Here is a 26,125-nt window from a genome sequence, read left to right on the forward strand (position 1 = left end):
GGCAGGAGCTTGTTTGTTTCACCACCATGTACCTAGTGTTTTAATTTGGTTGTACTTACATCATGTTCTCTATTTCTTAGTTTAACAACTTTTACTTTTTTTGTTTGTTTGTTTCTCTATTTCCTCAGAAGTTTGATTATCCCTTCTCCGTCTTAGAGAGGATTCCTTGGAGAAGGGTAGGCTGCCCACTCCAGTATTCTTAGGCTTTCCTGGTGACTCAGATGGTAAAGAATCCATGTGCAATGCGGGAGACCTGGGTTCGATCCCTGGATTGTGAAGATCCCCTGGAGGAGGACATGGCAACCCACTCCAGTATTCTTGCCTTGAGAATCCCATGGACAGAGGAGCCCAGCGGGCTATAGTCCATGGGGTCGCAAAGATTTGGACGTGACTGAGCAACTAAGCATGCAGGCGCATCATAGAGAAATAGTGTAACAGAACGTAGCACCATATTCTGTGGCTGGAGAGATAAGCTAACTCTTTGTTGGCTAATCCCTCAAGTAAAGAGGTGGGATCTTAACAGCAGGTTCGCTGTCTGCCTCATATAAAAAGGAGCAAGATAGTAGGTGGGAATCTGGAGGACGCAAATATTGAAAAAGAATGTTTGGGTCCTTCTTTAAGGTAACTTTGGCATCTGTTGAGAAATTTAGCTTAATTCAGCAGACATTCTGGATTTCTGTTTTGTATTTAGGACAGTAGCAAAAAGTATCAAATAGAGTAAACAGACCTTGTATTAGAGTATGAATAATTTTGACTGAGATGGAAGGAATATGGTGTTTCATTCTCTGAGGGAAAACTGGTTACTGGACTCTTTCGGTGACCATGAAGGTAAACACAATTAAGAGAAAAATCAGACTTCAGTTATTCTATTCTAATGATGTTTGTAAGTGAGCACACTAGATTTTAGAAATATCTGTACAGACAAACTGTTGACTGTGAAGGTTTCCTCCTTTAACTTTATGTTGGTAAAATAACATTGCTTGATACATTTTCAGTAAATGTAGAGAAGATTACTAGTGTGGCCAAACTTTAGGATTTACTTGGGATTGGAGCTTTATAATCACCTGAAGGAAAAAATTATCATTTAAACTATTTAACATCTGGGAATGACTATAATTGTAATAGACAAACCTACTCCACTACAAGATGGGATAGTGAAAAGAATGCTGCAATGGAAGTCAGGAGTCTCGAATCTGTCTACTTACCTTGTATATCCAGCAGAACCGTCTGTCAACCAGACCCAAACCTCCTCTTCCTCTCAGGTGACTGACTACGTAGGTGCAGGTGCACAGGGGGAGGAAACAGAGGCAGCGTAGCAGAAGTGGGACCATGAGCATCTGGGCTGCTTCTTTGCATGTCTTACCTATGCCTTCATGGCCTGCTGAGCCTGATCAGGTGCACACTGCTTCCATTTGACAGTGATGTGTTGCTGTGCATGCCCAACTTCAGGGCTCGATGGGTCATATAACACTCAGTTTGTGATGGGCAGCTCAGGTCTCATGGTAACTTGGTAGCCTGTGGTCAAGCATTTGATTTGAAGCCCAGTAGCAGGCCAAAGGAGAAGGCAATGGGACGCCACTCCAGTGTTCTTGCTTGGAAAATCCCATGGACAGAGGAGCCTGGTAGGCTGCAGTCCATGGGGTCACTACTAGTCGGACATGACTGAGCGACTTCACTTTCGCTTTTCACTTTGATGCATTGGAGAAGGAAATGGCAACCTACTCCAGTGTTCTTGCCTGGAGAATCCCAGGGACGGGAGAGCCTGGCGGGCTGCCATCTATGGGGTCACACAGAGTCAGACACAACTGAAGCGACTTAGCAGTAGCAGCAGCAGCAGGCCAAAAATTGTCTCTTAAAGGGAGAGTGATTATCTGGAGATGATGTAGGGTCTTGCTCCCACATCCTAAAGTTCCACGCTTCCAGTGTGAGGGCCTGCCAAAGGCTCACACAGCATCGCTGTCTGACAGTGATCTTTCAGGCACTGTGGGATCTACTGCGTCATGTGGCCCGAGTGCAGAGCTGCTTGCCCAGCAGCCGAAACCTGTCATAAACCTTCTGTTATTCTGGGACCCCCTCAAACCGCAGCTCTTCTGATCACTTGGTAAATGGGCTGGAGTAACACAGCCACATGAGGACTGTGTTGCCTCCAGAATCCATCGTGGTCCCCTAAGCGTTGTGCCTCTTTCTTGGTTGTGGGAGGGGCCAGATGCAGCAACCTGTCTTTTAGCTCAGGAGGGATGTCTCGACCTGCCTCATACCAGTGCCCCCTAAAAATTTCACTGAGGTAAAAGACCCCTGAAGTTTAGTCAGATTTGTCTCTTGTCTTCTGATATACAGATGTCTGGCCAATTAGTCTAGAATAGTTGCTGCTGCTCTGCAGTTAGCATCATGTCGTGGGTATAATGGAACAATGTAATATCTTGTGGAAGGGAAAGACAGTAAGATCCCTGTGAAGTATACTGTGACACAGGGCTGGAGAGTTGATACACCCCTGAAGTAAGATAGTGGAGATGTATTACTGCTCTTACCAGCTGAGAGCAAACTCCTTTTGTTGGGTCTTATGGACAGGATAGAGGAAAAGGCATTTGCCAGGTCAATAGCTGCATACCACATCTCAGGGATTGTATTAACTTACTGAAGCAATGAAAACACATCTATTGAAACTCCTGCTATTGGAATCACCACTTGGTTAAACTTAGCATTAATCCGTCACTCTGCAAGATCCATCTGTCTTCTGCACAGGCCAAATAGGAGATTGAATGGAGAGTGGTGGGAATTGCAACTCTTGCATTTTTCAAGTCCTTGTTGATAGCCTGATTTCTGAAGTCCTCCCAGGAATGTGGTATTGCTTTTGATTTACTGGGTTTTCCTTGGTAGAAACAGTTTTAGTAGCTTCCACTCAGCCTTTCCCCATATGGTAACCCCCACTCCACAGGTCAGGGAGGAGACAGTGTGAAAATTCTGTCATCTAGTAAGTAGGTGTGTTATAATTATGTATCCTGGAACTGGGGAACCCACGGAGTGGGTTTGGGGACCCACTGGGCCCACTGTAAATGGACCTGAGCTAAAACTCCATTGGTAACCTGTCCTCCGTAAACTCCTACTCTGATTGGAGGGCTGTTGTTTTGGGTTCCTGGAATCAGTGTCAGTTCAGAGCCAGTGTCCATCAGTCCCTGGAAGTTCTCATTATTTTCTTTTCCCCAGTCCGTAGTTACTAAGGTTGGGAGAATGATTAACAGCATACGATTTCAGTAGTCTACTAGGGTCCTTCTTCAAGGGAACTGACCTTTTCATTTAAGGGGTTCTGGGTCTGTAAACTGGCTGAAGTCTGTGATCAATTGAGGGGCCATGACTCTCTGTTTTTATGATTTGAATTAGTATTTTGTTCCTTTGACCTAGAGTTTTCTGCTTATTCAGATCAAATAAGAAGTTAGTAAGCTTCCTATCTATTTCACTTCTAGCAATGCCATGATTAGCCAACACCGTAGGTCTGTATGAGTCATACTATTCCAATTGCTTTGACTCTGTTGTTCATTACAGTGACTGTACCCACCTTGCTTTGGCAGCTAAATGCTGCCAGTTGGTCCCTGCCACCTTGGGACCCAATTACTTCCATTGTGTGTAGGTTTTCTGGTTGAATGGTTGGGGTTCCCAGTGGAAGGTCTAGTTTACAGGGAAGAGTAATCAGAAGGCTTTTCAAGGATGTTGGGGCACCTGTCACAGATTTATTTCTCGGACTTTTCTGGATCCTTGCATTCTGGGCAAATAGGTCTTAATTGACAACTCACTCTTAACAGTTCAGTTTTCCTGCCTTTGAATCCCTCCTGCATTAGACCAAAGGGGACCCAGGGTTGGGGTGATTTAAATTTGCTCATGGTATACCATCTTTTGATGTTTTGGCCAACCAGCCAAACTGTTAGAGCCCTTTCTAATGACCCCAGCTGGAACATTAAAGGCAGAATCTTTGCTTACTGAGCCCTTATCAAGAAATTCAGCCTGGTTCAACTTTATGTTCCTTGTACCATTATCCCATACTCTTAAATACTCATTTCCAGACACGTTCCCTCCATTTCTGCAAGCATAAATTATAATTGAAAACCCAAGTAGTTCTTTTGGAGTGTACGTAGCAAATCTCCTTACTTTGTACCTCACTTTTAGGGACCTGCTGGGACTTGAGTCTAGTCAAATCTAGAAGAAAAGAGGGTTGGTGGAGGTGAGTCAGCATTGTCTTACATGGCAGCTCCCTCTGGGGAGACCCTTGCTGTTTCATTAGGCAGCATGGGGTTAATTCCCTCAGAGGTGGAAAGGCTGATACCAGTGTGGGTCAGGTGGCTGCTACTGCTGGACACCAGGATTATGGTTAGAATCAATCCAGTTCTGCCACATTTAGCAAAAAATTGTATAATATATATACATTCCTATTGTTACTTAACATGATATAGGAGACATAAGAGATATGGGTTTGATCCCTGGGTCGGGAAGATCCTCTGGAGGACGGTGTGGCAACTCACTCCAGTATTCTTGCCTGGAGAATCCCATAGACAGAGGAGCCTGGTGGACTACAGTCTGTTGGTTTGCAGAGTCAGACAAGACTGAAGCAACAGTATGCATGCACAGTAGAAATAGTACAGGATCAAGATGGAATTGAATCGTGGCTTAATTATTATTCGCCATATGACCTTTAGGCAAACAGTTCTGATTTTTCGGTTTCTGCATTTATAAAGTAGAGATTATAATACATTTATAAAGTAGAGATTATAATACATTCTTTTTTTCTTTTGAGAAATGGATTCCCAGCCCCACCCCAAGTTTTAGCCAGCATGACCACCCAACTACAATTGCATTTCTCAGCTGCTGCTGCTGCTGCTGCTAAGTTGCTTCAGTCGTGTCCGACTCTGTGCGACCCCATAGATGGCAGCCCACCAGGTTCCGCCATCCCTGGGATTCTTCAGGCAAGAACACTGGAGTGGGTTGCCATTTCCTTCTTCAACGCCTGAAAGTGAAAAGTGAAAGTAAAGTTGCTCAGTTGTGTCCGACTCTTAACTACCCCGTGGACTGCAGCCTGCCAGGCTCCATGGGATTTTCTAGGCAAGAGTACTGGAGTGATTGCCTTCTCCGGCATTTCTCAGCTGCTGCTGCTAAGTCGCTTCAGTCGTGTCCGACTCTGTACGACCCCACAGGCAGCAGCCCACCAGGCTCCCCTGTCCCAGGATATACCTAAAAGGGGCCTATAACTAAGTTTGAGACCATAAGATGTTAAAGGAAGAGATGTGGATAACTTTGGGGGTGATCTTCTTAAAGAAAATGTCATTTGCCTTGGATGTCCTCTTCTTTTTCTCTTTGGGAAAGGACAAGAACTGAAGCAGGAACCTTTATCCAGAGATGGACTCTGAATGATGGAGATGGCAGAACCAGCTAGCTAGTGTGGGTTCCCTGGAGCAGAGCTGTTCTTGCCGTAGAGTACTCACTTACCTTCCACCTATTATGTGAGAGAGAAATAAACTGTCTCACATAAGCCTTTAAATATTCTTTTTTCCTTTATTATAGCTGTTGACAGTTTGTTATAGTCTGCCTAAACACTACCTTAAAGAGCTGTGACGATTAGAGATTATAAATGGCCTAGTTCAGTGTGACATAATAAGTGCTCTGCCAGTGTTTTTTGTTGTTTGTTAAATATTTACTCTCTACCTGTTGTGGGTGAGGCACAATGCTAAATATAAGGATAATGAAAATGATTTTTGTTAACAGTGGATTTAAGAAAATTAAAAACAAGGGTTCTTTGAATTAAAAATATGATAAATAGCTAGCAGTAACCAGTTAGAGAACAAAATTTTTATGGTGTCATTCAAGATAGTAACCAAAAATATACTTGTCTAGAATGAAATAATAAGAAATGGGCAAGAGGATCTGTATGAGAAAAATATTTAAATTTAAAAGAATTTAAAAATGAATAGAGAGATTAAAATATTTAATAAAATATTTCCATTGTTTTATGCTACTTAGTGTCATAAAATGTCTCTTACAGAGGTTAGTTTATAAGTTTAATTAATGTTAAAAGCTCAAATAATGAGGTAAAGTGTGTAATGAAAAATGTTGATCCTTGACTAATTCTTCTCAACCTTGGGTTATTATCCCCAGGGGCAACTATTTTTAATTCTTCTTTAGCAGTTTCTTCTGGTATACTTTCATATTTTTCATTGTTATTTATGAGCTCATTTCTTAATTTTACAATTTTAGTCAGTATATGTTGACTTTCTAATAAGACAAATGAAGATTTAGCTCTTTTATACCTGCCTTCCATTAATTCTTTCCCTCTCCCCATCAACTTTCTTCTTCCATAATAGTTAGTACAGTTTTTGGTTAGTCACTGTCTTTATTATTATAATTATGTATTATTCATAGCTGAGCCACAAAGTGATTATTATGATTATACTCACTTTTCTTTATAACTTGTTGTTCTTGGATTTTATGGGAAATTTTCTTTTATTATATCTTCAATAATTTCTTCTTCTTTTTTCTGTCTTCCAGAATTTCTATAGTCTAATAATAGCTATTCTAGATTTTGATCTTCCAAGTTTCTAGAGTCTGGGTGATTTCCTCAGCTTTATTTTCAGCCTTACTGTTATATATATTTTTAAAGTTTCTGCTCTCATTTAAAATTTTCAGAAGTTTTTTTCTTATTTTCTAGGTTTTCCTTTATGTATCCCCTATTCTTGTTTTATGGATACAGTTTCATCTCATCTTACTAAAGGTATTAATTTTTAATTTTTTTAAAAAACAGTTTATTTGTTTACTGTATAGTTTTGGTTTTTTTTCCTATCTGATTTGGTTTCTTTTTTATTCATGATAGAATCATGTCCCAGTTGTTCCTCAAATGTTTAGTTAATGCAGAAAATTTTAGTGGAATCTCTGTGTATATGAATTGCACTCTAGGACTGTTAGTTGAAAGCAAGATTTATATTATTGAGATATCTCTTGATTCTTAAAACTTACAGTCTTTTCTTTTGGACTGATTTTTCTTCACAAGGAGGAATCATTATCTCCTGCCTAGGCAGTACTTGAGTAAGAGAAGAGCTTGGGAGTTGGGGGTGATCTCACTGCTTAGTAAGTAAACTTGTATTTATGCTTCTTGTTTTCAGTACAGTATCTCATCCTCACACCCAGTGTCTCTAGATCCTAAGTCAATTTTGTTAGGTTCAGTTTTTACCAGAGAGTAACTGCTTTTCTCTTGCTGGAATGAGTGTTAGTGGGAGAACTGGAAAGAGGTGTCCAGTGTGTAGTTGTTCCTTATGAAAAGTTTCATCATCCTCCTGATTTTGGCTGCGCTCGTAACTCTGCCTCATTCTGTGCCTTTCTGGGATTCTTTATTTGTGGATTACTTTCTTGTTGGCATCGTTCTCTTAACTACAGGTTGTTAAGTTTCCACTCTATCTGTTCTGCTAAATCAGAAACTGTTTCAACTCTTTGCTTTCCATCATCCAAAATTTTATTAGCTTCTTTTGTCTTTAATTTCCTCCAGTCTTTATCCCAAGTATTTAAAACTTTAAAAAAATTTTCCTTTACTGTCTTTTTAGTAGAGTTTTGGGAGGGAGTGATGATAAATGCATATATTATGCATATATAATGAGAGATCTCTCAATTTTTAAAAATAGTAAATAAAGTTTAAGCAAAATAGCATGAAAACAAAAAGACTGGCAAGAGGAAGTAGTTTCATACTCTCTGGATTTCTTTAGAGGCAAACTTCATTTAAGAATGTCTTGTTTTCTCTCTGGCTCCAGCATCTTAACTCTCATCTGCACAGTTGTCTTAGGACATGCAGGGCCTCTGGTGTTTGGAATGCTCAGTTTTCCTGGCTCCTGCAAATTACTTTCTCATGACTAGTGAAAATCTCCCATACCAAGCATTTTCTCATTTTTTTCCCCTAAGTCATTTCTGTATTGTATCTTAATAAATTTCTAGTCTAAAATTTGTTTTGAGTCTAAATCAGTGGAAATTTTAGTGATAAATCACATAGAGCTTTAACCATATATCATATATATCAGATAACGTTTCTAGTTACAAATAACTGAAAACTTGACTTGGTAAAACAAAGGGAATTTGTTTCATTTACTTAACTGGAAAGTTTAGAGATAGGTCAGTCTTCAGATGCTATTTGAGCAGGACTCTGGCTCTGTTTCTTTATAATTCTCTTGGCTTTGCTCAAATCTTCATGCTGATTTTGTTTTTAGGCTGGCTTTCCTCGTGATTGCAAAATGGCTACAGCAGTTCTAGGCATCATATTTCATACCACCATGATACAGAAGAGGAGAGATGTTCTTTTCCAAAAGTTCCCATGAAACTTCTCCAGACGTCAGGGTGAAGTAGGGGATATTACAGTGAACACCTTGAACCTGAGTCCTGTGCCTTATTGCTAGAGTGAATGTGGTTGCCGTCCCCCTAAATCTAAAGGCTGTGTGAGGCAGGAGTAGTGCTCCAGAGGCAAAGTAGGGCACATGGTTGCTGGGGGTGCAACCACCATGTCCATTACAGTGTTCAGTTTTAGTATTTCTGCTTTCTCACTGTATCGTCGTTTTTATATTTTATATTATGTTTTTTATAAGTTCGGTTCAGTTCAGTCGCTCAGTTGTGTCCGACTCTTTGCGACCCCATGAATCGCAGCACGCCAGGCCTCCCTGTCCATCACCAACTCCCAGAGTTCACTCAAACTCACGTCCATCGAGTCAGTGATGCCATCCAGCCATTTCATCCTCTGTTGTCCCCTTCTCCTCCTGCCCCCAGTCCCTCCCAGCATCAGAGTCTTTTCCAGTGAGTCAACTCTTTGCATGAGGTGGCCAGAGTGCTGGAGTTTCAGCTTTAGCATCATTCCTTCCAAAGAAATCCCAGGGCTGATCTCCTTTAGGATGGACTGGTTGGATCTCCTTGCAGTCTAAGGGACTCTCAAGAGTCCTCTCCAACACCACAGTTCAAAAGCATCAATTCTTTGGCGCTCAGCTTTCTTCACAGTCCAACTCTCACATCCATACATAACTACTGGAAAAACCATAGCCTTGACTAGATGAACCTTTGTTGGCAAAGTAATGTCTCTGCTTTTTAATATGCTGTCTAGGTTGGTCATAACTTTCCTTCCAAAGAGTAAGTGTCTTTTAATTTCATGGCTGCAGTCACCATCTGCAGTGATTTTAGAGCCCAAAAAGATGAAGTCTGACACTGTTTCCACTGTTTCCCCATCTATTTCCCATGAAGTGATGGGACCAGATGCCACGATCTTCGTTTTCTGAATGTTGAGCTTTAAGCCAACTTTTTCACTCTCCTCTTTCACTTTCATCAAGAGGCTTTTTAGTTCCTCTTCACTTTCTGCCATAAGGGTGGTGTCATCTGCATATCTGAGGTGATTGATATTTCTCCCGGCAATCTTGATTCCAGCTTGTGCTTCTTCCAGCCCAGCGTTTCTCATGATGTACTCTGCATATAAGTTAAATGAGCAGGGTGACAATATACAGCCTTGATGTACTCCTTTTCGTATTTGGAACCAGTCTGTTGTTCCATGTCCAGTTCTAACTTGCTTCCTGACCTGCATATAGGTTTCTCAAGAGGCAGGTCAGGTGGTCTGGTATTCCCATCTCTTTCAGAATTTTCCACAGTTGCTTGTGATCCACACAGTCAAAGGCTTTGGCATAGTCAAGAAAGCAGAAATAGATGTTTTTCTGGAACTCTCTTGCTTTTTTGATGATCCAGTGGATGTTGGCAATTTGATCTCTGGTTCCTCTGCCTTTTCTAAAACCAGCGTGAACATCCAGAAGTTCACAGTTCACGTATTGCTGAAGCCTGGCTTGGAGAATTTTGAGCACTACTTTACTAGCGTGTGAGATGAGTGCAATTGTGCAGTAGTTTGAACATTGTTTGGCATTGCCTTTCTTTGGGATTGGAATGAAAACTGACCTTTTCCATTCCTGTGGCCACTGCTGAGTTAGGATTCCCCTAATTATTCAAGTTTCATTAGTCTTACCAACAAACAAAGCATTTTTGTCTTCATGCTAGAGGCTTTCCTTGAAAATTTGTTTCATAAAAATTCTCCCCCAAATTCTTTTGTCTTTAGAGACTTTTTTATTCTTTCTTATGATAGTCTCTTATAAGGAAAGAGAATTTTTGTTCTCCCTCCTTACCTTCTTTCATTTTACTTTACCTTCCTTCTCGTATCTCAGTGAAGCCCCAAAAGAAAAAGAATTGTGTTTTTACTGCTTGACAAGCACTCCCTCCTGAGAGGAATTAGTGTTCTGTGCTTCCTTCTTTCACATGCTGTTTGATCCTGTCTCCCCTTCTGTTTTCTAGATGTGCTTGTTGAATGACAGGAATATCAGCATAGAGCCTTCCTAATGTCTTACTGTGTTTAATTTTCATTTGCAGTGTACCATTTAGTTTCTTCCTCTTGAGACCATGTTCTCTGATTGCTTTTGAGATAATCTCTTTGTCTTTGGTGTCTGTATAGTTTGTTGACAATGCATCTTAGTGAGAGGTGTATGTAGGAGGTTTCTCAGTCTGATGATTATTGCCTTTCATCATTTTTGGAAAATTCTCACCTATTATTTCCTCAAATATTGCTTCTCATTCTGGTCTCTTCTTGATTTGCTGCAAGTTGTTACTACGTCTTTTTTCCTATGCTCTGTATTTTTTTTTTTTTTCTCTTCCCATTTCTTTTTTTTTTTTTTTTTAACTTTACAATACTGTATTGGTTTTGCCATACATTGACACAAATCCACCACGGGTGTACATGCGTTCCCAAACATGAACCCCCCTCCCACCTCCCTCCCCATAACATCTCTCTGGGTCATCCCCGTGCACCAGCCCCAAGCATCCTTTATCCTGCATCAGACATAAATTGCTCCGTATTTCTCAATGCCATTTTTCACTTTCCATGTCTCTGTTTTGTATCTGAGTAATTCCCTAAGCTGTTTCTTTTCTCCCCTAATGTTCGTTTATGTGTTTGCCTGCGCTGGCTCTTGGTTGCAGCATGCAGGACCTTGTTGTGTCCTGTGGGATCGTTCATTGCAGTGCGTGGGCTCTCTAGTTGTGGCACACGGGCTCTAGAGCTTGTGGACTCAGTCGCTGTGGCACTCGGGCTAGTTGCCCCACAGCATGTGGGATCTTAGTTCCCCCACCAGGGATCGAACCTGTGTCCCCTGCACTGCAAGGCTGACTCCTAACCCTTGAACTACCGGGGAAGTTCTAACTCTTGGTCTTTTTTAAATGGTTTCTTAAGCTGTGTCTTAACCTGCAGCTTGCTATGCTGTGCTTAGCTGCTCAGTTGTGTCCAACTCTTTGTGACCCCATGGACTGTAGCCCATCAGGTTCCTCTGTCCATGGGGATTCTCCAGGCAAGAATGCTGGAGTGGTTTGCCATCTCCACCCAGGGACTGGACTGGGGTCTTCTGCATTGCAGGTGGATTCTTTACCATCTGAGCCACAAGGGAAGCCCAAGAATACTGGAGTGGCTAGCCTGTCCCTTCTCCAGCGGATCTTCCTGACCCAGGATTTGAACGAGGGTCTCCTCCATTGCAGGCAGATGAGCTAGATGAGCTCATTTACTAGATGAGCTACCAGAGAAGCCCAACCTGCAGCTTAGTAAAATATATACATATACATAAATCTATTTTAATTTCAATGCTTATAAAACTCCTATTCCCCCTCCCAAATCTGTCTGACATTTTTGATATGTTTTATAATGTCTTTTAAATAATTTTAAGCATGCTTATTTTGTAAGTTTTATCTGTACTATTAACTGAAGTTTTTAATTGTCTAATTTTATGTCTTTTTTACCATATGGTGGGTTATTTCTTCAAGTGCTTTGTAACTTTGGATTGTAAGCTCATCTTTAGTGAGGCTTTATTTTTAGAAATTCTCTAGGTCCAGAGTAGTTTTGCATTTGTTTTTGCTAGGTATCCCAGGAGTACTGTTGGCCTGAGATGAGTTTTTTTGATAAGTTTCTGAGCCTTGGATTTCTTGACCCATGCAGCTAATATATGTTTGAACGTCAGACCTCTCTAAAGGCTGGGCCACAACTCTCAAGTTCTCAGTGTAGGCTGTTTTTGTCCATTAGAACTCTGGCCAAGACAGTTAAACCTCTTAGCTGGGTAACTTGGTTTTATGAGAGCATTTTATTCTAACTCTCTGTTTCTCAAGGGTAAGGCCCCATTTCCAGCTACTTAATAGGTGTTAAAATTCAAGCCTTTTGGTTATTGAAACTGGCATGTCTCCCCACAGCAACCACAATCAATTCATGCTTACGGCTCTGGTTTTCTCAGTTCCTGTCTCTTATTTTTGGCCTCTCACTGCTTAATTTCCTTCTATGTGTTTAAAGGATTATTGTTTTATTTCATCTAGCATTGTGAAATGTTTAAGATAGTCTTAGGTCTCGTTCTCCAGGAAATAAGAGAGTTGAGGCAGAGATTTGCGTGGAGGAGGTTTTTGAGGCAGTTCTCTTGGGAATAGCATCTGTAGTAAAGTGAAAGATTGTGAAGTAGGATTGAGCAGAGGGAGAAGCTAACCTACAGTGCAGTTGCAACCAGGATTTCAATTCTGTGGGGAGCTCTGGGCTGGGCTCAGTGTTTAGAGATATTTCAGAATCAGGCATGGGGCCAGGTCTTTGTACCTCAGGGAACCCTGCTCTCTAATATTATTTCCTTTGGTCAGACTGGCCTATGAGGACAGCTACCGCTGAGCTGGACGATGCTCACCAGTGCGTTCCTTACTGCTTTGGGGATACAGTGTCTTCTGGGCCCTCCTATGGAGTATGGTGGGCAGGCACCTTTTTTTCAGCCTTAACCTGATATGTGCTCTCTAGGGTCGCACTATTCCTTCACTTTACCATCTTCAACAGCAATTCTGGCATTTTCCTGTCACTTACTATAGACCTTTACATCATCATCCAAGCTTTTAAGAGCTATCTTAGTAGTAGAGTAGTATCATTTCCAAGGTTCTCGTCTAGGTGTTAAATTCTGTATCATGGGAGGATACCTGCTTTCAGCTAGATGCATGCTCAGTCCCTCAGTCATGTCGAACTCTTTGTGATCCTATGGATTGTAACCTGCCAGGCTCCTCTGTCCATGGGATCCTCCCGGCAAGAATACTGGAGTGGGTTACTTCTCCAGGGGATCTTCCTGACCAACAAATTGAATCCACGTCTCCTGTGTCTCCTGCATTGTCAGGTGGATTCTTTACCACTGAGTCACCTGGGAAGCCCTTCCAATTAAGCTCTCCTTTATCCAACTTTATATTCCATCTCCCTTGATCTGCACTTTCAGGATCAAGCCCTACATGTACTTTTCCAGCTGCTGTGGGTAAATGTTGGCTAAGTCAGTCCTGCGGCTCCTTCAGCACGTAGTCCTCTTCTACCATAGCACGTTCCGCACTTCCCAAGCATAGTTGTTTGTGATTGGTCTGGAGGCTGGAAGGGGAAGTGGAGGTTGATTGTGGAGGACATAAGTTGTCTTGTATAGTAGAAACCTTTGCATCATCTTCAGGCAAGGAAAAATGTTATTAATAATTCCTCAGGGTCAAATAGATCCTGGGAACCTGGAGATTCAAGATTTTCAAGCACGTCACTCAGATATCCTCATGCTAAGCCTTAGGGTTCCATGCCTTTCTAATCAGAACCCTGACCCTGATGTAGTTGATTTGAGGGGATTGAAAATCCAGCCTGGAGCTCAGCTACCCTTGTGTTGAGTCTTAGGCTGAAGCTTCGGTTTTCTGTTGTTGTTGTTGGAGATGAGAGGCTCTTTATATGCTGCCAAGGAGGTCCTTTGACTTTTGCACTTTACGTTCAGTTGGTGATTAATCAGTCAGTTGCCCAGAGCACCAATAGCATCTAGTAACAGCCATCTAATTTCACAGTCCTTATAATTACTGCTTTACTCTTAACTTCTCAAATCCTGAAACGTGATACCCACCAGCTCATTCATCTTATACTGGTGTCTCATTCTAGATTACAAGTGGTGAAAGTTTTAACAACTGTCCTGCCACCTGCCAGGGGCTAATGGTACTCCATCTCCTCCTAGTGATGGGAGTCTTGGGATGAGGGCAATTCCTGGTGTGACTCTTGGCTGTGAACCAACAGTAGCTAACATTCTTGGCAGCTGGGGAAATTGAGTCTTTAAGCGCAAGACCTGGAAGATGAATCATAGTGTCCACTCCAGAAGGGTTTCTGGTATCTTAGTGTGTAGTACAGCCAGAAATAAAAGCTAGCCCAAACATGTAGAACATAAATTCTTATGTGGACTCTTTTTCTTAGCAGGTAACAAGTTTGGATATGATTTCTTTGAGTCATTCAATCCTCAGCAGAAATTCCGTTTTCAAAGTATATAAATCATTAATCATATTACTGGAATGAGAGATCATGATTTTCCGATAAACCTAGGCATTATTGATTGATTACTTTAAGGGGTAGATACTACTTTTTGGTGATATAATTTCTTTTCTTAGAAAGTTTTGTAATAGGGTGTCATGTTGCCAGCTTATTGAAAGAATACTTTTTACAGAATCTATTCCTATAGCTTTAATTACAGACATTCACGGAAAAGAAAAGTTAGAAAACATGCTCATCCAGTCTAGTGGCTTCCCGTTTATTCACATTTGGTTATGCAGCCATTACATCTAAGTTTTGAAAACTTTTAACACTCCTAAAGAAACCCCATACTTGTGAGCAGTCACTCCTCATCCTGCTCCTTGCCCTTCCTCCCCCACCTCAGCACCAGAAACCACTAGTCTCTTTTCTGTTGGTATGGATTTGCCTCTTCTGGACATTTCATAGAAATGCAATCATACAATAGGTGACTGCTTTCACTTAAAGCCAGTACCTCTTTATTCCACTGTAGATTAATCCTAGTAATAATTCTCTGTCTTATAGTGAGAGAGAGAACATTGCACACTAAAGCTGAAACCCTTCTAATACCACCTCTACTTTATGCCACTGCTGTTCCATCAGCTATGGCTTGGCGAGAAGTTTCTAGTTTTGGGTAGCAACCATAGTATATCATTGAAGTGGCTGTATTTCAGCAGTCTCATGAATTAAGCAGTAATGGATGAAGTCATTTCAGAGATCTATTTATTTACTTAGTTTGTTGATTGATTCATTCATTCAAACTGGCTTTGTGGTAGGAAAAGAATGAGGTATCATATATATGTCAGCCCGTTCTAATGAAAAACTGCATTCTAAGTAATAATGGGTGGTGGTTTTGACTTTTTTTTCCTAGAAAGGAGCATCTCAAGTATTTTTTTTTCTTTTAGAGAACTAGAACAGTTTAATTTCCCTTCTATTGTTATCTGATTATAAGAGAAGAAAAGTGCCTGTCATCATCATGGTTGTAATCCTAATATCATTTGTTGGCTGCTTATAAGCTGTTGGACACTGTACTAAGCAAGTCACATGAATTATTCTCTATTATTCTAACAGCCTTGTCAGTTTTGGTATTATCTTCATGTTAGAAATAGGAAAAATGAAACTCAGAGATTGATTAATGTTCAGATTAACATCTGTGCCAGCTTGAGTGTTCATGCATTTCTAGATGGCTGTTTTCTGATTATTCTTTTAAAGTCTGTAATATTGATGTTAACCCCTACAAAGCATCCATGTAATGCGTTGGCCATGATTCAAATGATACCTTCATGAAGGCCCATGGAACTCCATAGTTGTCTGCCCTACAGCTCAGTAACAGTGTTCCTTCTTAATAGTGTGCCTAGAGAGCTGTTTGTTCAAATTTATCAACGTATATTAATAGTACCTGTTTTAGGCTAACATTTATTGGGTGTTTATATGTGCCAGACTCTATGCTGAAGGCATTGTCTCATTTGAACTTTAAAACAACTAATGTGACTGTGACTTCTGATGTCCTCATTTTCTGAATAAAGCAGCTAATGCTTTGAGAAGTTAAGATACCTCCCTTTGGTACCCTAAGTTTATATCTGTATAAAGAGACCACACTGGGATTAGAAGAGTGTGTGTTAGCACACTCTTAACACACTGTGCTATGCTGGCTCTCATGTTGGATGTTGCTAACGGTCATTTTTGCTTGTCTTTGGTGAGCTGAGTCTTTCTTTCCATTCCTATGCCTTTTCTACTTATTGATAATCTTTGTCTTCTTTCAAGACCACTTGTTCATTTGCTAAGTTGTGTCTAACTCTTTGCAACACTGTGAGCTGCAGAATTTTGCCAGGAGAATGCACTGGTCATAGCAAACACCCTCTTCTAACAACACAAGGGAAGACTCTACACATGGATATCACCAGATGGTCAACACCGAAATCAGACTGATTATATTCTTTGCAGCCAAAGATGGAGAAGCTCTATACAGTCAGCAAAAACAAGACCAGGAGCTGACTGTGGCTCAGATCATAAATTCCTTATTACCAAATTCAGACTGAAATTGAGGAAAGCAGGGAAAACCACTAGACTATTCAGGTATGACCTAAATCAAATCCCTTATGATTATACAGTGGAAGTGAGAAATAGATTTAAGGGACTAGATCTGACAGATAGAGTGCCTGATGAACTATGGACTGAGGTTCATGACATTGTACAGGAGACAGGGATCAAGACCATCCCCATGGAAAAGAAATGCAAAAAAGTAAAATGGCTGCCTAGGGAGGCCTTACAAATAGCTGTGAAAAGAAGAGAAGCACAAAGCAAAGGAGAAAAGGAAAGATATAAGCATCTGAATGCAGAGTTCCAAAGAATAGCAAGAAGAGATAAGAAAGCCTTCCTCAGCGATCAGTGCAAAGAAACAGAGGCAAACAACAGAATGGGAAAGACTAGAGATCTTTTCAAGAAAATTAGAGATACCAAGAGAACATTTCATGCAAAGATGGGCTCAAAAAGGACAGAAATGGTATGGACCTAACAGAAGCAGAAGATATTAAGAAGAGGTGGCAAGAATACACGGAAATGTACAAAAAAGATCTTCATGACCCAGATAATCACGATGGTGTGATCACTCACCTAGAGCCAGACATCCTGGAATGTGAAGTCAAGTGGGCCTTAGAAAGCATCACTATGAACAAAGCTAGCGGGGTTGATGGCATTCCAGTTGAGCTATTTCAAATCCTGGAAGATGATGCTGTGAAAGTGCTGCACTCAGTATGCCAGCAAATTTGGAAAAGTCAGCAGTGGCCACAGGACTGGAAAGGTCAGTTTTCATTCCAATCCCAAAGAAAGGCAATGCCAAACAATGTTCAAACTACTGCACAATTGCACTCATCTTGCACGCTAGTAAAGTAATGCTCAAAATTCTCCAAGCCAGGCTTCAGCAATACGTGAACCATGAACTTCCAGATGTTCAAGCTGGTTTTAGAAAAGGCAGAGGAACCAGAGATCAAATTGCCAGCATCCACTGGATCATGGAAAAAGCAAGAGAGTTCCAGAAAAACATCTATTTCTGCTTTCTTGACTATGCCAAAGCCTTTGACTGTGTATCACAATCAATTGTGGAAAATTCTACCAGACCACCTGACCTGCCTTTTGAGAAATCTGTATGCAGGTCAGGAAGCAACAGTTAGAACTGGACATGGAACAACAGACTGGTTCCAAATAGGAAAAGGAGTACATCAAGGCTGTATATTGTCACTCTGCCTATTTAACTTCTATGCAGAGTACATCATGAGAAACGCTGGGCTAGGAGAAGCACAAGCTGGAATCAAGATTGCCGGGAGAAATATTAGTCACCTCACATATGCAGATGACACCACCCTCATGGCAGAAAGTGAAGAGGAACTAGAAAGCCTCTTGATGAAAGTGAAAGAGGAGAGTGAAAAAATTGGCTTAAAGCTCAACATTCAGAAAACGAAGATCATGGCATCTGGTTCCATCACTTCATGGGAAATAGATGGGGAAACAGTGGAAACAGTGTCAGACTTCATCTTTTTGGGCTCCAAAATCACTGCAGATGGTGACTGCAGCCATGAAATTAAAAGACACTTACTCCTTGGAAGAAAAGTTATGACCAACCTCAGTTCAGTTCAGTCGCTCAGTCGTGTCCGGCTCTTTGCGACCCCATATTGAAAAGCAGAGACATTACTTTGCCAACTAAGGTCTGTCTAGTCAAGACTATGGTTTCTCCAGTGGTCATGTATGGATGTGAGAGTTGGACTGTGAAGAAAGCCGAGTGCCAAAGAATTGATGCTTTTGAACTATGGTGTTGGAGAAGACTCTTGAGAGTCCCTTGGACTGCAAGGAGATCCAACCAGTCCATTCTGAAGGAGATCAGCCCTGGGATTTCTTTGGAAGGAATAATGCTAAAGCTGAAGCTCCAGTCCTTTGGCCACCTCATGCAAAGAGTTGACTCATTGGAAAAGACTCTGATGCTGGGAGGGATTGGGGCCAGGAGGAGAAGGGGACGACAGAGGATGAGATGGCTGGATGGCAGCACTGACTCGATGGACGTGAGTTTGAGTGAACTCTGGGAGTTGGTGATGGACAGGGAGGTCTGGTGTGCTGCGATTCATGGGGTCGCAAAGAGCTGGACACGACTGAGCGACTGAGTGACTGAACTGAACTGAACTGAGATGCAGCGTGCCAGGCGGTCTTTCACTATCTCCTGGAGTTTGCTCAGATTCATGTCCGTTGAGTCAGTGATGTCATCCAACCATCTCATCCTCTGTTGCCCCCTTCTCCTCCTACTTTCAGTCTTTCCCAGCATCAGGGTCTTTTCCAGTGAGTCAGCTCTTTTCATCAGGTGGCCAGAGTATTGGAGCTTCAGCTTCAGCAGCAATCCTTCCAGTGAATATTTAGGGTTGATTTCCTTTAGGATTAACTGGTTTGATCTCCTTTCTGTCCAAGGGACTCTCAAGAGTCTTCTCCAGTACCACAGCTTGAAAACATCAATTCTTTGGCGCTGAGCCTTCTTTATGGCCCAGCTGGTCTTGTCTTTTTATTTTGATGGAATGGTGAACTGATGTGTTATTTATACTTGTAGATTAATTGTATTTTTAGTCAAAAAATTTGAATGATAATACATGATAAAGCCAATTAAAGTATTTATAAATTTTTTTCATTGGAGAAGTAACATATTCACTGTAACAAAGGGGAAAACACTTAAAGCTATATGTATATTTATTCCTTTTTCTTGATACATTCCTTTTTCTTCTTCAAATTTTTGTTTCATTTTAAATGTTCGTTATCTGTTATCATCATAAGAAAGTAATTAATCATCAGCTGATAAGTGGAAGGAAGTTAAAGTGGCTGTGCATTAAAAATTGCACTGTGTATATGTTATATCCCAAAGGTAAAACTTGATTCACCTTTAAGGATGAAGACAGGGAAGGGCATGCTCTAATCTATTAATAGTTTCTTCCCCTTAATTCAGATAGCCTTTGGCATCTTGGAGGAAGATAAGCCCAGAGGTAGAGATCTGTATCTATTAATATTAGAAGCATACTTTTCAGAGGTGCTGGAGAACATTTCCTCTGCTTGCTGGCTCCTTTTGGGATCTGTATATCTCATGGCCCCTTAGCATATTCGTGACAAGAAGGCCTTCTCCCCTTCCTCCCTTCCCTGCTGAGTACAAGTTACATTTTCCTAAATCTCAACTTTTTCCGCAACCGCATACTCCTGGTTATAATCAGTAGATTTCCTGGCACACTTGTACATGCTCTAATATTTAGTAATGTTTTCTTAAGGAAATCTCTTTTCTGGAATGTTGGAAGCATTTCTGTGCCTCTCCATGTTTTACCTCCTATACAAAATTTTTGATAAGGAAATATTTCACTAGAAAACATAGAGATTTTCCTTATGCTCGTTCTTTTCACCCAACTTTCTAGGCTAAACAAACCCTAAATGTTTGTGCTAAAAACATCAAAAAAGTTGTAATAATTTACATGTTCTCCCTTTTTCTCCTCCTAGTGTAATTCAAGCATATTTTAAATAGACTAGGTTTTAAAATAGAATCATTGGTAAGTGATTTAACAGTATTTATCCAAACTTTTAGTACCTGTTCTCTGGACCTTATTATGTGCAATTTGGAGTACCACAGTTAAAATTTTAAAGGGGCTGATTAGAGTTGAGTGCATCCTTTTTGCCTGTAAGATAGAGAAACAGGAAATTAATGATACAATGTATACATGTGTGTGGGGGGGTAGGGGGGAGTGACTTTGTAATAATATAAAAGATTAGAGAGTATATTGGTGTCATTAAAATTTCATGGGTGAGCATGACTGGGGGAAAATGTCTAAAAAGGCACCTTAGGGAGATGATAGGAATAACCATCTAGAGTATAGATAGTTCTCATGTAGCATGTTATATATTGTTCTTCAGTCACTAAGTTGTGTCTGACTCTTTTGCAACACCATGGACTGTAGCCCTCCAGGCTCCTCTGTCCATGGGATTTCCCAGGCAAGAATAATGAAGTGGGTTGCCGTTTGCTTCTCCAGGGGATCCTCCCGACCCAGGGATCAAACCCGTATATCTTGCATTGGCAGATGGATTCTTTACCACTGAGTCGCCAGGGAAGCCCACACCTATATAGGGTAGTTATTATCTCTTGGTTCATATATACTAACATTTTTATGTCAGTGCATTTTTGTATTATGTTAGCTAAGAGTCGGGCACGACTGAGCACTTTTCACTTTCATGCATTGGAGAAGGAAATGACAACCCACTCCAGTGTTCTTGCCTGGAGAATCCCAGGGACGGGGGAGCCTGGTGGGCTTCTATCTATGGGGTCGCACAGAATCAGACATGACTGAAGCAACTTAGCAGCAGCAGTACATATTTATATGTAAAATATGTAGTAGTTTGTATACTATGTATTTTATATGTATATAAAATATATGTGTGTGTATAAAATATACACACACATATATAATTTATATACATATAAAATATGTGCTGTTATATTTAATATAGCATATTTTATATGTTAGTACATATTTATATGTAAAAATGTACATTTTTATATTCTGGATGCTAGCCTGCTTTAAATAGCAAAATGTCTAATATTGAATAGAAAGCCCTGTAATAACATGGCATGTGTTGATTTCATCTCCCAAATCTGCATTAATCACGGGATTTAAAATATGTAGCATTCTTAGAAGTTTCAAAATTTGTTTTTATTATCCAGCATGAAGTTGTCATTTGAAACTAAAAGTAAAGATTTCTTTTATATTTAGCATACTTATTTTTTAGAGCATTTTTAGATCTATATAAAAATTGAGTGGAAGTACAGAAAATTCCCATATTCTTTTCCCACTTCTGTCCCCACCCTGCCAGTTTCTCCTATTGCTAACTTTTTGTGTTGTACAAGTCTGTGAGTTTTGATGAATGCATCATGTCATATATACATCATTGTAGTTTCATACAGAACAGTATTACTGCCTTAAAAATGTTAAATTAATGTTAAATGAAAATAAGAAGTTCTTTATTCGACACACTTTTCCAGTCTGACTCCAAGAAACTACAGTTAATATTTTCTAGTGTGTATTTTCAGAATTGTCTTGCAATTTGACTTTTTAATGAAACAATGAATTTTGGACCTCTTTCCATATGGTATGTGGAGATACTGCCTATTTTCCAGTGGCAGCAAAGTAAACATTCTGGAACCCTCTTGAAGGAAGTTTTAGTGACTGTGGGGACCAAGCCCACAATGCATTTGCTTTGAGCAGTGCTCTTAGAAGGAGACAGTAAGGTGTCATAGCTAAATGCTACACAATAATGACACTTTGGTATGAAAATTGAATGTTATAACATAGGCATGGTTTTAGGATTATTGAACACATAATAACGTATTATTAACTGGAAGATGAAGAAGTGCTCTGACACATAGGCATACATGTATTACGTTCACTTCATAAGTACCTTTGTCTAAATAGAAAAGCTTTTACTTAATATTATTCAGGACTTAATAATAGTTCCTCATTCTGGATATTTTAAACCTTTAAATAGCTTTCATTGATTATATGATTAAATGCTTGTCAAAAGAGTGTATTGTGTTTCCTCTTTGAAAAATGGAATTTGAAAAAAATGTCATTTAGTGAGGTTGTAAGGATGTTTCAGGAAAAAAAAAATCAGTCATCAGTTTAAGCTTCCCCATAAAATTATAAGAATATTTGCTGTGGAAAAAAGATTTCTGAGTACTCCTGCATGATAAATTCTTGATATGTGTTAATTTTAGATATAAAAATTAGGCATTGTTCAATTGACCTGGTAGACGTTTAAAACTAATTGTGAAAGATAGAGAACTTAGTGACAATTCAAATATATGCGGGCCTTTCGCTATTTTCTGTTTACCAGTCTTTAAAAGTAACTTTATTTATGTCTTTGTTGTTTGGCTCTGCCGGGTCTTTGTTGCTGCGTGGGCTCTTCTCTAGTTGCGGAGGTGCAGGGGCTTCTCGTTGCAGTGGCTTCTCTTGCTGTGAAACAGGAGCTCTAGAGCCCACACGCCTCAGGAGTTGTGGCACACGGGCTCGGTTGCTGTGTGGCATGTGGGATCTTCCCAGATCAGGGACTGAACCTGTGTCTCTTGCATTGGCAGGCATTACCAGTCTATTGAATGGAAATGAGCACTCTTTATTAGAAAACCAAGTGATAATTTGTTTCGGTATTTTTCTTACCTTTCATATTCATCATTGAATAATTTAGTAATATGTACTTTAAATGAATCATCTAATTTACATTCATAGCAGCATTATTCGTGATAGACACAGGAAGCAACCCAAGTGTCCATCAGTGGATGAATGGTTGAACAAAATGTAGTATATACATACAGTGGAATATTATACAGCCTTAAGAAGGAAGGAAATTCTGACACATGCGGTACAACCTTGAAGACATGCTAAATGAAATAAGCTAATCACAAAAAGGCAAATACTGTATAATTCTACTCATATAGGTAACTAGAGTAGTCAGATTCATGGAGACAGGAAGTAAAATGGTGGTTTCGTTTATTGTTTAATTTGTGTAGACTTTCAGTTTTACAGGATGAAAATTTCTGGACATTGGTTGTACACAGTGTGCTTGTATTTAACACTACTGAACCATACACTTAGAAGTGGTTCAGATGTTAAATTTTATATGTATATTCTAATACAATTAAAAATTTTAAAAATCAGTTTCAAGATAGACACTAATTTTTTTCCCGTGGAGTAGTCTAGCAAGGAGTAGAGAGGTCTAGCCATTTGAGAGACTTTTCCCAAAATTGTACTATCTCATTTCCTAAATATTTGGGAATATGTTGCTGGTTCAGACTGCCATGACAGTGCAGAGGGAGAGGGATTAGTTTGATAAGTATTGTCTGTTCTTAAAAGGATATATAGACTTAAAGCTTTAAAAATTTCTGTATGAGAGTTTTCTTTTAAAGACCACTTATTTGACTATTTATTGGTATCCATTGTTTTGTGTGCATGGTGTCTCCAAGTCAAATAATATAATCTAGGGGTTATGAGGCTAAGTAGATATAAGGCCAAGTTAGAAGATTTCTGTGTCATAATGCTAAGATGCGGGTTGAAAAGGATAGCCTACCCACAACAAAAATGTGAGGAGGTAAGAGCAACCATAAATCTGCTTCAGAGCAAAGAGGCAAATTGCATGCTTCAAATTACTCCTGTTCATTTTTCTCAGAGTGATCAAATTATTTGATAACAGAAAACCATATTAGTTTCTTTCAAGTTTAACCACCACAGCCAGGCTTTCATATCCAACGTTCTTTAGTTAGCTGCTGCGTTCTGAGAGAAGAGTAAGGAGAAAATGTGTTTGGATACACTTGTCTGTCCGTTTCACCAGCCTTCAGCTTTTATTTGCAATATGTTTAGGAGGGTTCTTTAAAAAATGATGACAGCAACAAAACCACATTACTGTGCATAGTTACATCATTTAGTTAACTACAATGTAAGCGTGACATTTTCTTTAAATTCTTAACAATGAAAGTGAGCAGAGTACCTGGTTAGTCTTGGGTCACAGATTTTATCTTAATTAACTCTCTTATTTTATCATATTTCTCTCTTAATACCTAGCCCAGTGCTAGGAAAATAAAAAGCTATTAGTAAATGTTTGAATGAATGAATGACTAAATCAATGAACATGCACTCATTTGTGAATTGGAATAAATGCCAGTTTCATCTATAAATCTTTCTTTTATGAATATAATGTTTCATTTGCCTTCCCATGATTAATCTCGTCAGATCTGTACACCCTTATGGATTCTGTGTCTGCTTATGCTGTCAGTTACTGTAAGAGAAGCATTGAAGTCACAATTGGGAATGTGAATTTGTCTGTTTCTTTTTTCATTCTCTCCAGTTTTGCTTCATGTAGTTTGAATCTCTTTTTTGAGTGGGCATGCATTTTTAGAATTGCTGTGTCTTTTTGATGAATCAGCCCCTTTGTCATTATGTAGTGCTCCTCTCTACCCCTGGCAATATTCCTTCTTCTCAAGTCTACTTTGTCTCATTTTAATAAAGCCAATAAGTAAATAAATAAATAAAAATGAAAGCTTATTTACTACACTTTCTTTAAAATAATTTTCTTTTGTAATAGGATTCTATAACAACAACCTTTATTTGCAAATGTGTATTTAAAGGTTTATTTAACAAAAATTTGTATAGTGCTTACATATGCCTTGTATTGGTCTCTGTAGGTCATGAAAGCTCCTTGCCCAGTTTGTCCAATTCTGTGATCTAAGGAGTTCTGAAGATTCAAACTCTCGTCGAGTTTGAGTTCGATTATTTCACAAATCAAGACACTCAATTCATATTAATGGTTATATGCAACCATTCTTTAAAGCCTTTTGGGGTATTTCTTAGTACTTTGGTTGTTTGAAGTCCCTAAATAGTTACATTTTTTAAAAGTCTGAATTCACTGTGATATTTATTAAACAAAACCTGTCATCTTTTTAAAAAAGAAGGAATCATCTATTACATTCAAATATAACTATAGCAGAAGGCTTAAATATGAACAGAGCACTATTTATTTTATCAGGTGTAGCTGTTTTAGAGAAGAATACCTACATATCTGGTTTTTAAACCTCATATCTTCCCTTTTCACCCAGATAACTAGTACTCTCACACATATAGTATCTGACAGAAATTGCTTTATTGTTATTCAGTCACTCAGTCGTGTTCAACTCTGTGACCCCCATGGACTGTAGCACGCCCATGCTTCCCTGTTCTTCATCATCTTCCAGAGCTTGCTCAGACTCATGTACATTGAGTCGTTGATGCCGTCCAACCATCTCATCCTCTATTGTCCCCTTTGCTTTTGCCTTCAATTTTTCCCAGCATCAGGGTCTTTCCCGATGAGTTGTTTCTTTGCATCAGGTGGTCGAAGTATTGGAGCTTCAGCTTCAGTCCTTCCAGTGAATATTCAGGGTTGATTTCCTTTAGGATTGATTGGTTTGATCTCCTTGCAGTCCAAGGGACTCTCAAGAGTCTTCTCTAGCATCACAATTTGAAAGCAACATTCTTCTACTCTTTATTCTTGTGTTTTAAAAATAGCATTTATGTATTTGTTTGCTAAAATCTTGTCAAACCAGTATTCTTACCAGGCTTTAATAGACCTGATGTGTTCAGATTTCCTCCAACTCCTTTCTACTTCCTTTGATATTGTATATTCCTTTGTGGTAAGCAAAGGGTGGTGTAGTATCACCCATTTTGTAGAAATGGGGAAATCAAGGCAAAGGTTAATTGGCTCTTTTAGGAATGGAGGGAAGGAGGCTTTCAAATGTCACTCAGAAGCCAGGAGTTTGGTATTTTTTTAAAAATATATGTGCTGCTAAAGAGAGCACAGGAATTTGGTATTTTTATAGGGAAAGAATATTATGGCTAATTGAGCAGACTTTATGAATTTAACTTTTTAATGCTTGATTCTACACTTAAGTATTAAATCTTTCAAGTATTATCTGTATCAGTACTAACTAATCTGCCTTTCATTATATAATGGATAGCTGATCCAGCCTTGCCTTTTAAGAAAATCCTTGATGTATTAGATCGTTAAAACAAATTCTAACATTTGGTATTCATTAGTGTTGTGACCGAAACAAAAACATTTTAATGGTTGATCCCAGAGTATTTTGAAGTTAGTATAACTTTGCTGGAAAGGTATTTAAGCTCTAGTATCAGTTGCAAATAGGCCATGAGCCAGTCTTCAAAGCTGTTT

At 39.6% G+C, this 26,125-nt stretch overlaps 1 protein-coding gene across 5 annotated transcripts in view; it reads left to right on the forward strand.

Moving 5' to 3' along the window:
* The window catches only part of DISP1 (dispatched RND transporter family member 1), a 225,100-nt gene that overhangs the window by 36,190 nt on the left and 162,785 nt on the right, over nt 1-26,125 (forward strand). Inside the window, exon 2 of one of the 5 annotated variants that reach the window (XM_069545416.1) lies at nt 6,689-6,751. The exons of the other annotated variants lie outside the window; for them this stretch is intronic. Coding sequence (XP_069401517.1) covers nt 6,689-6,751 — 63 coding nt within the window. The remainder of the gene's footprint in view (nt 1-6,688; nt 6,752-26,125) is intronic. 5 annotated transcript variants of the gene reach the window in all.

This window comes from Ovis canadensis, chromosome 12, assembly GCF_042477335.2.
Source record: "Ovis canadensis isolate MfBH-ARS-UI-01 breed Bighorn chromosome 12, ARS-UI_OviCan_v2, whole genome shotgun sequence".
Classification (NCBI taxonomy): domain Eukaryota; kingdom Metazoa; phylum Chordata; class Mammalia; order Artiodactyla; family Bovidae; genus Ovis; species Ovis canadensis.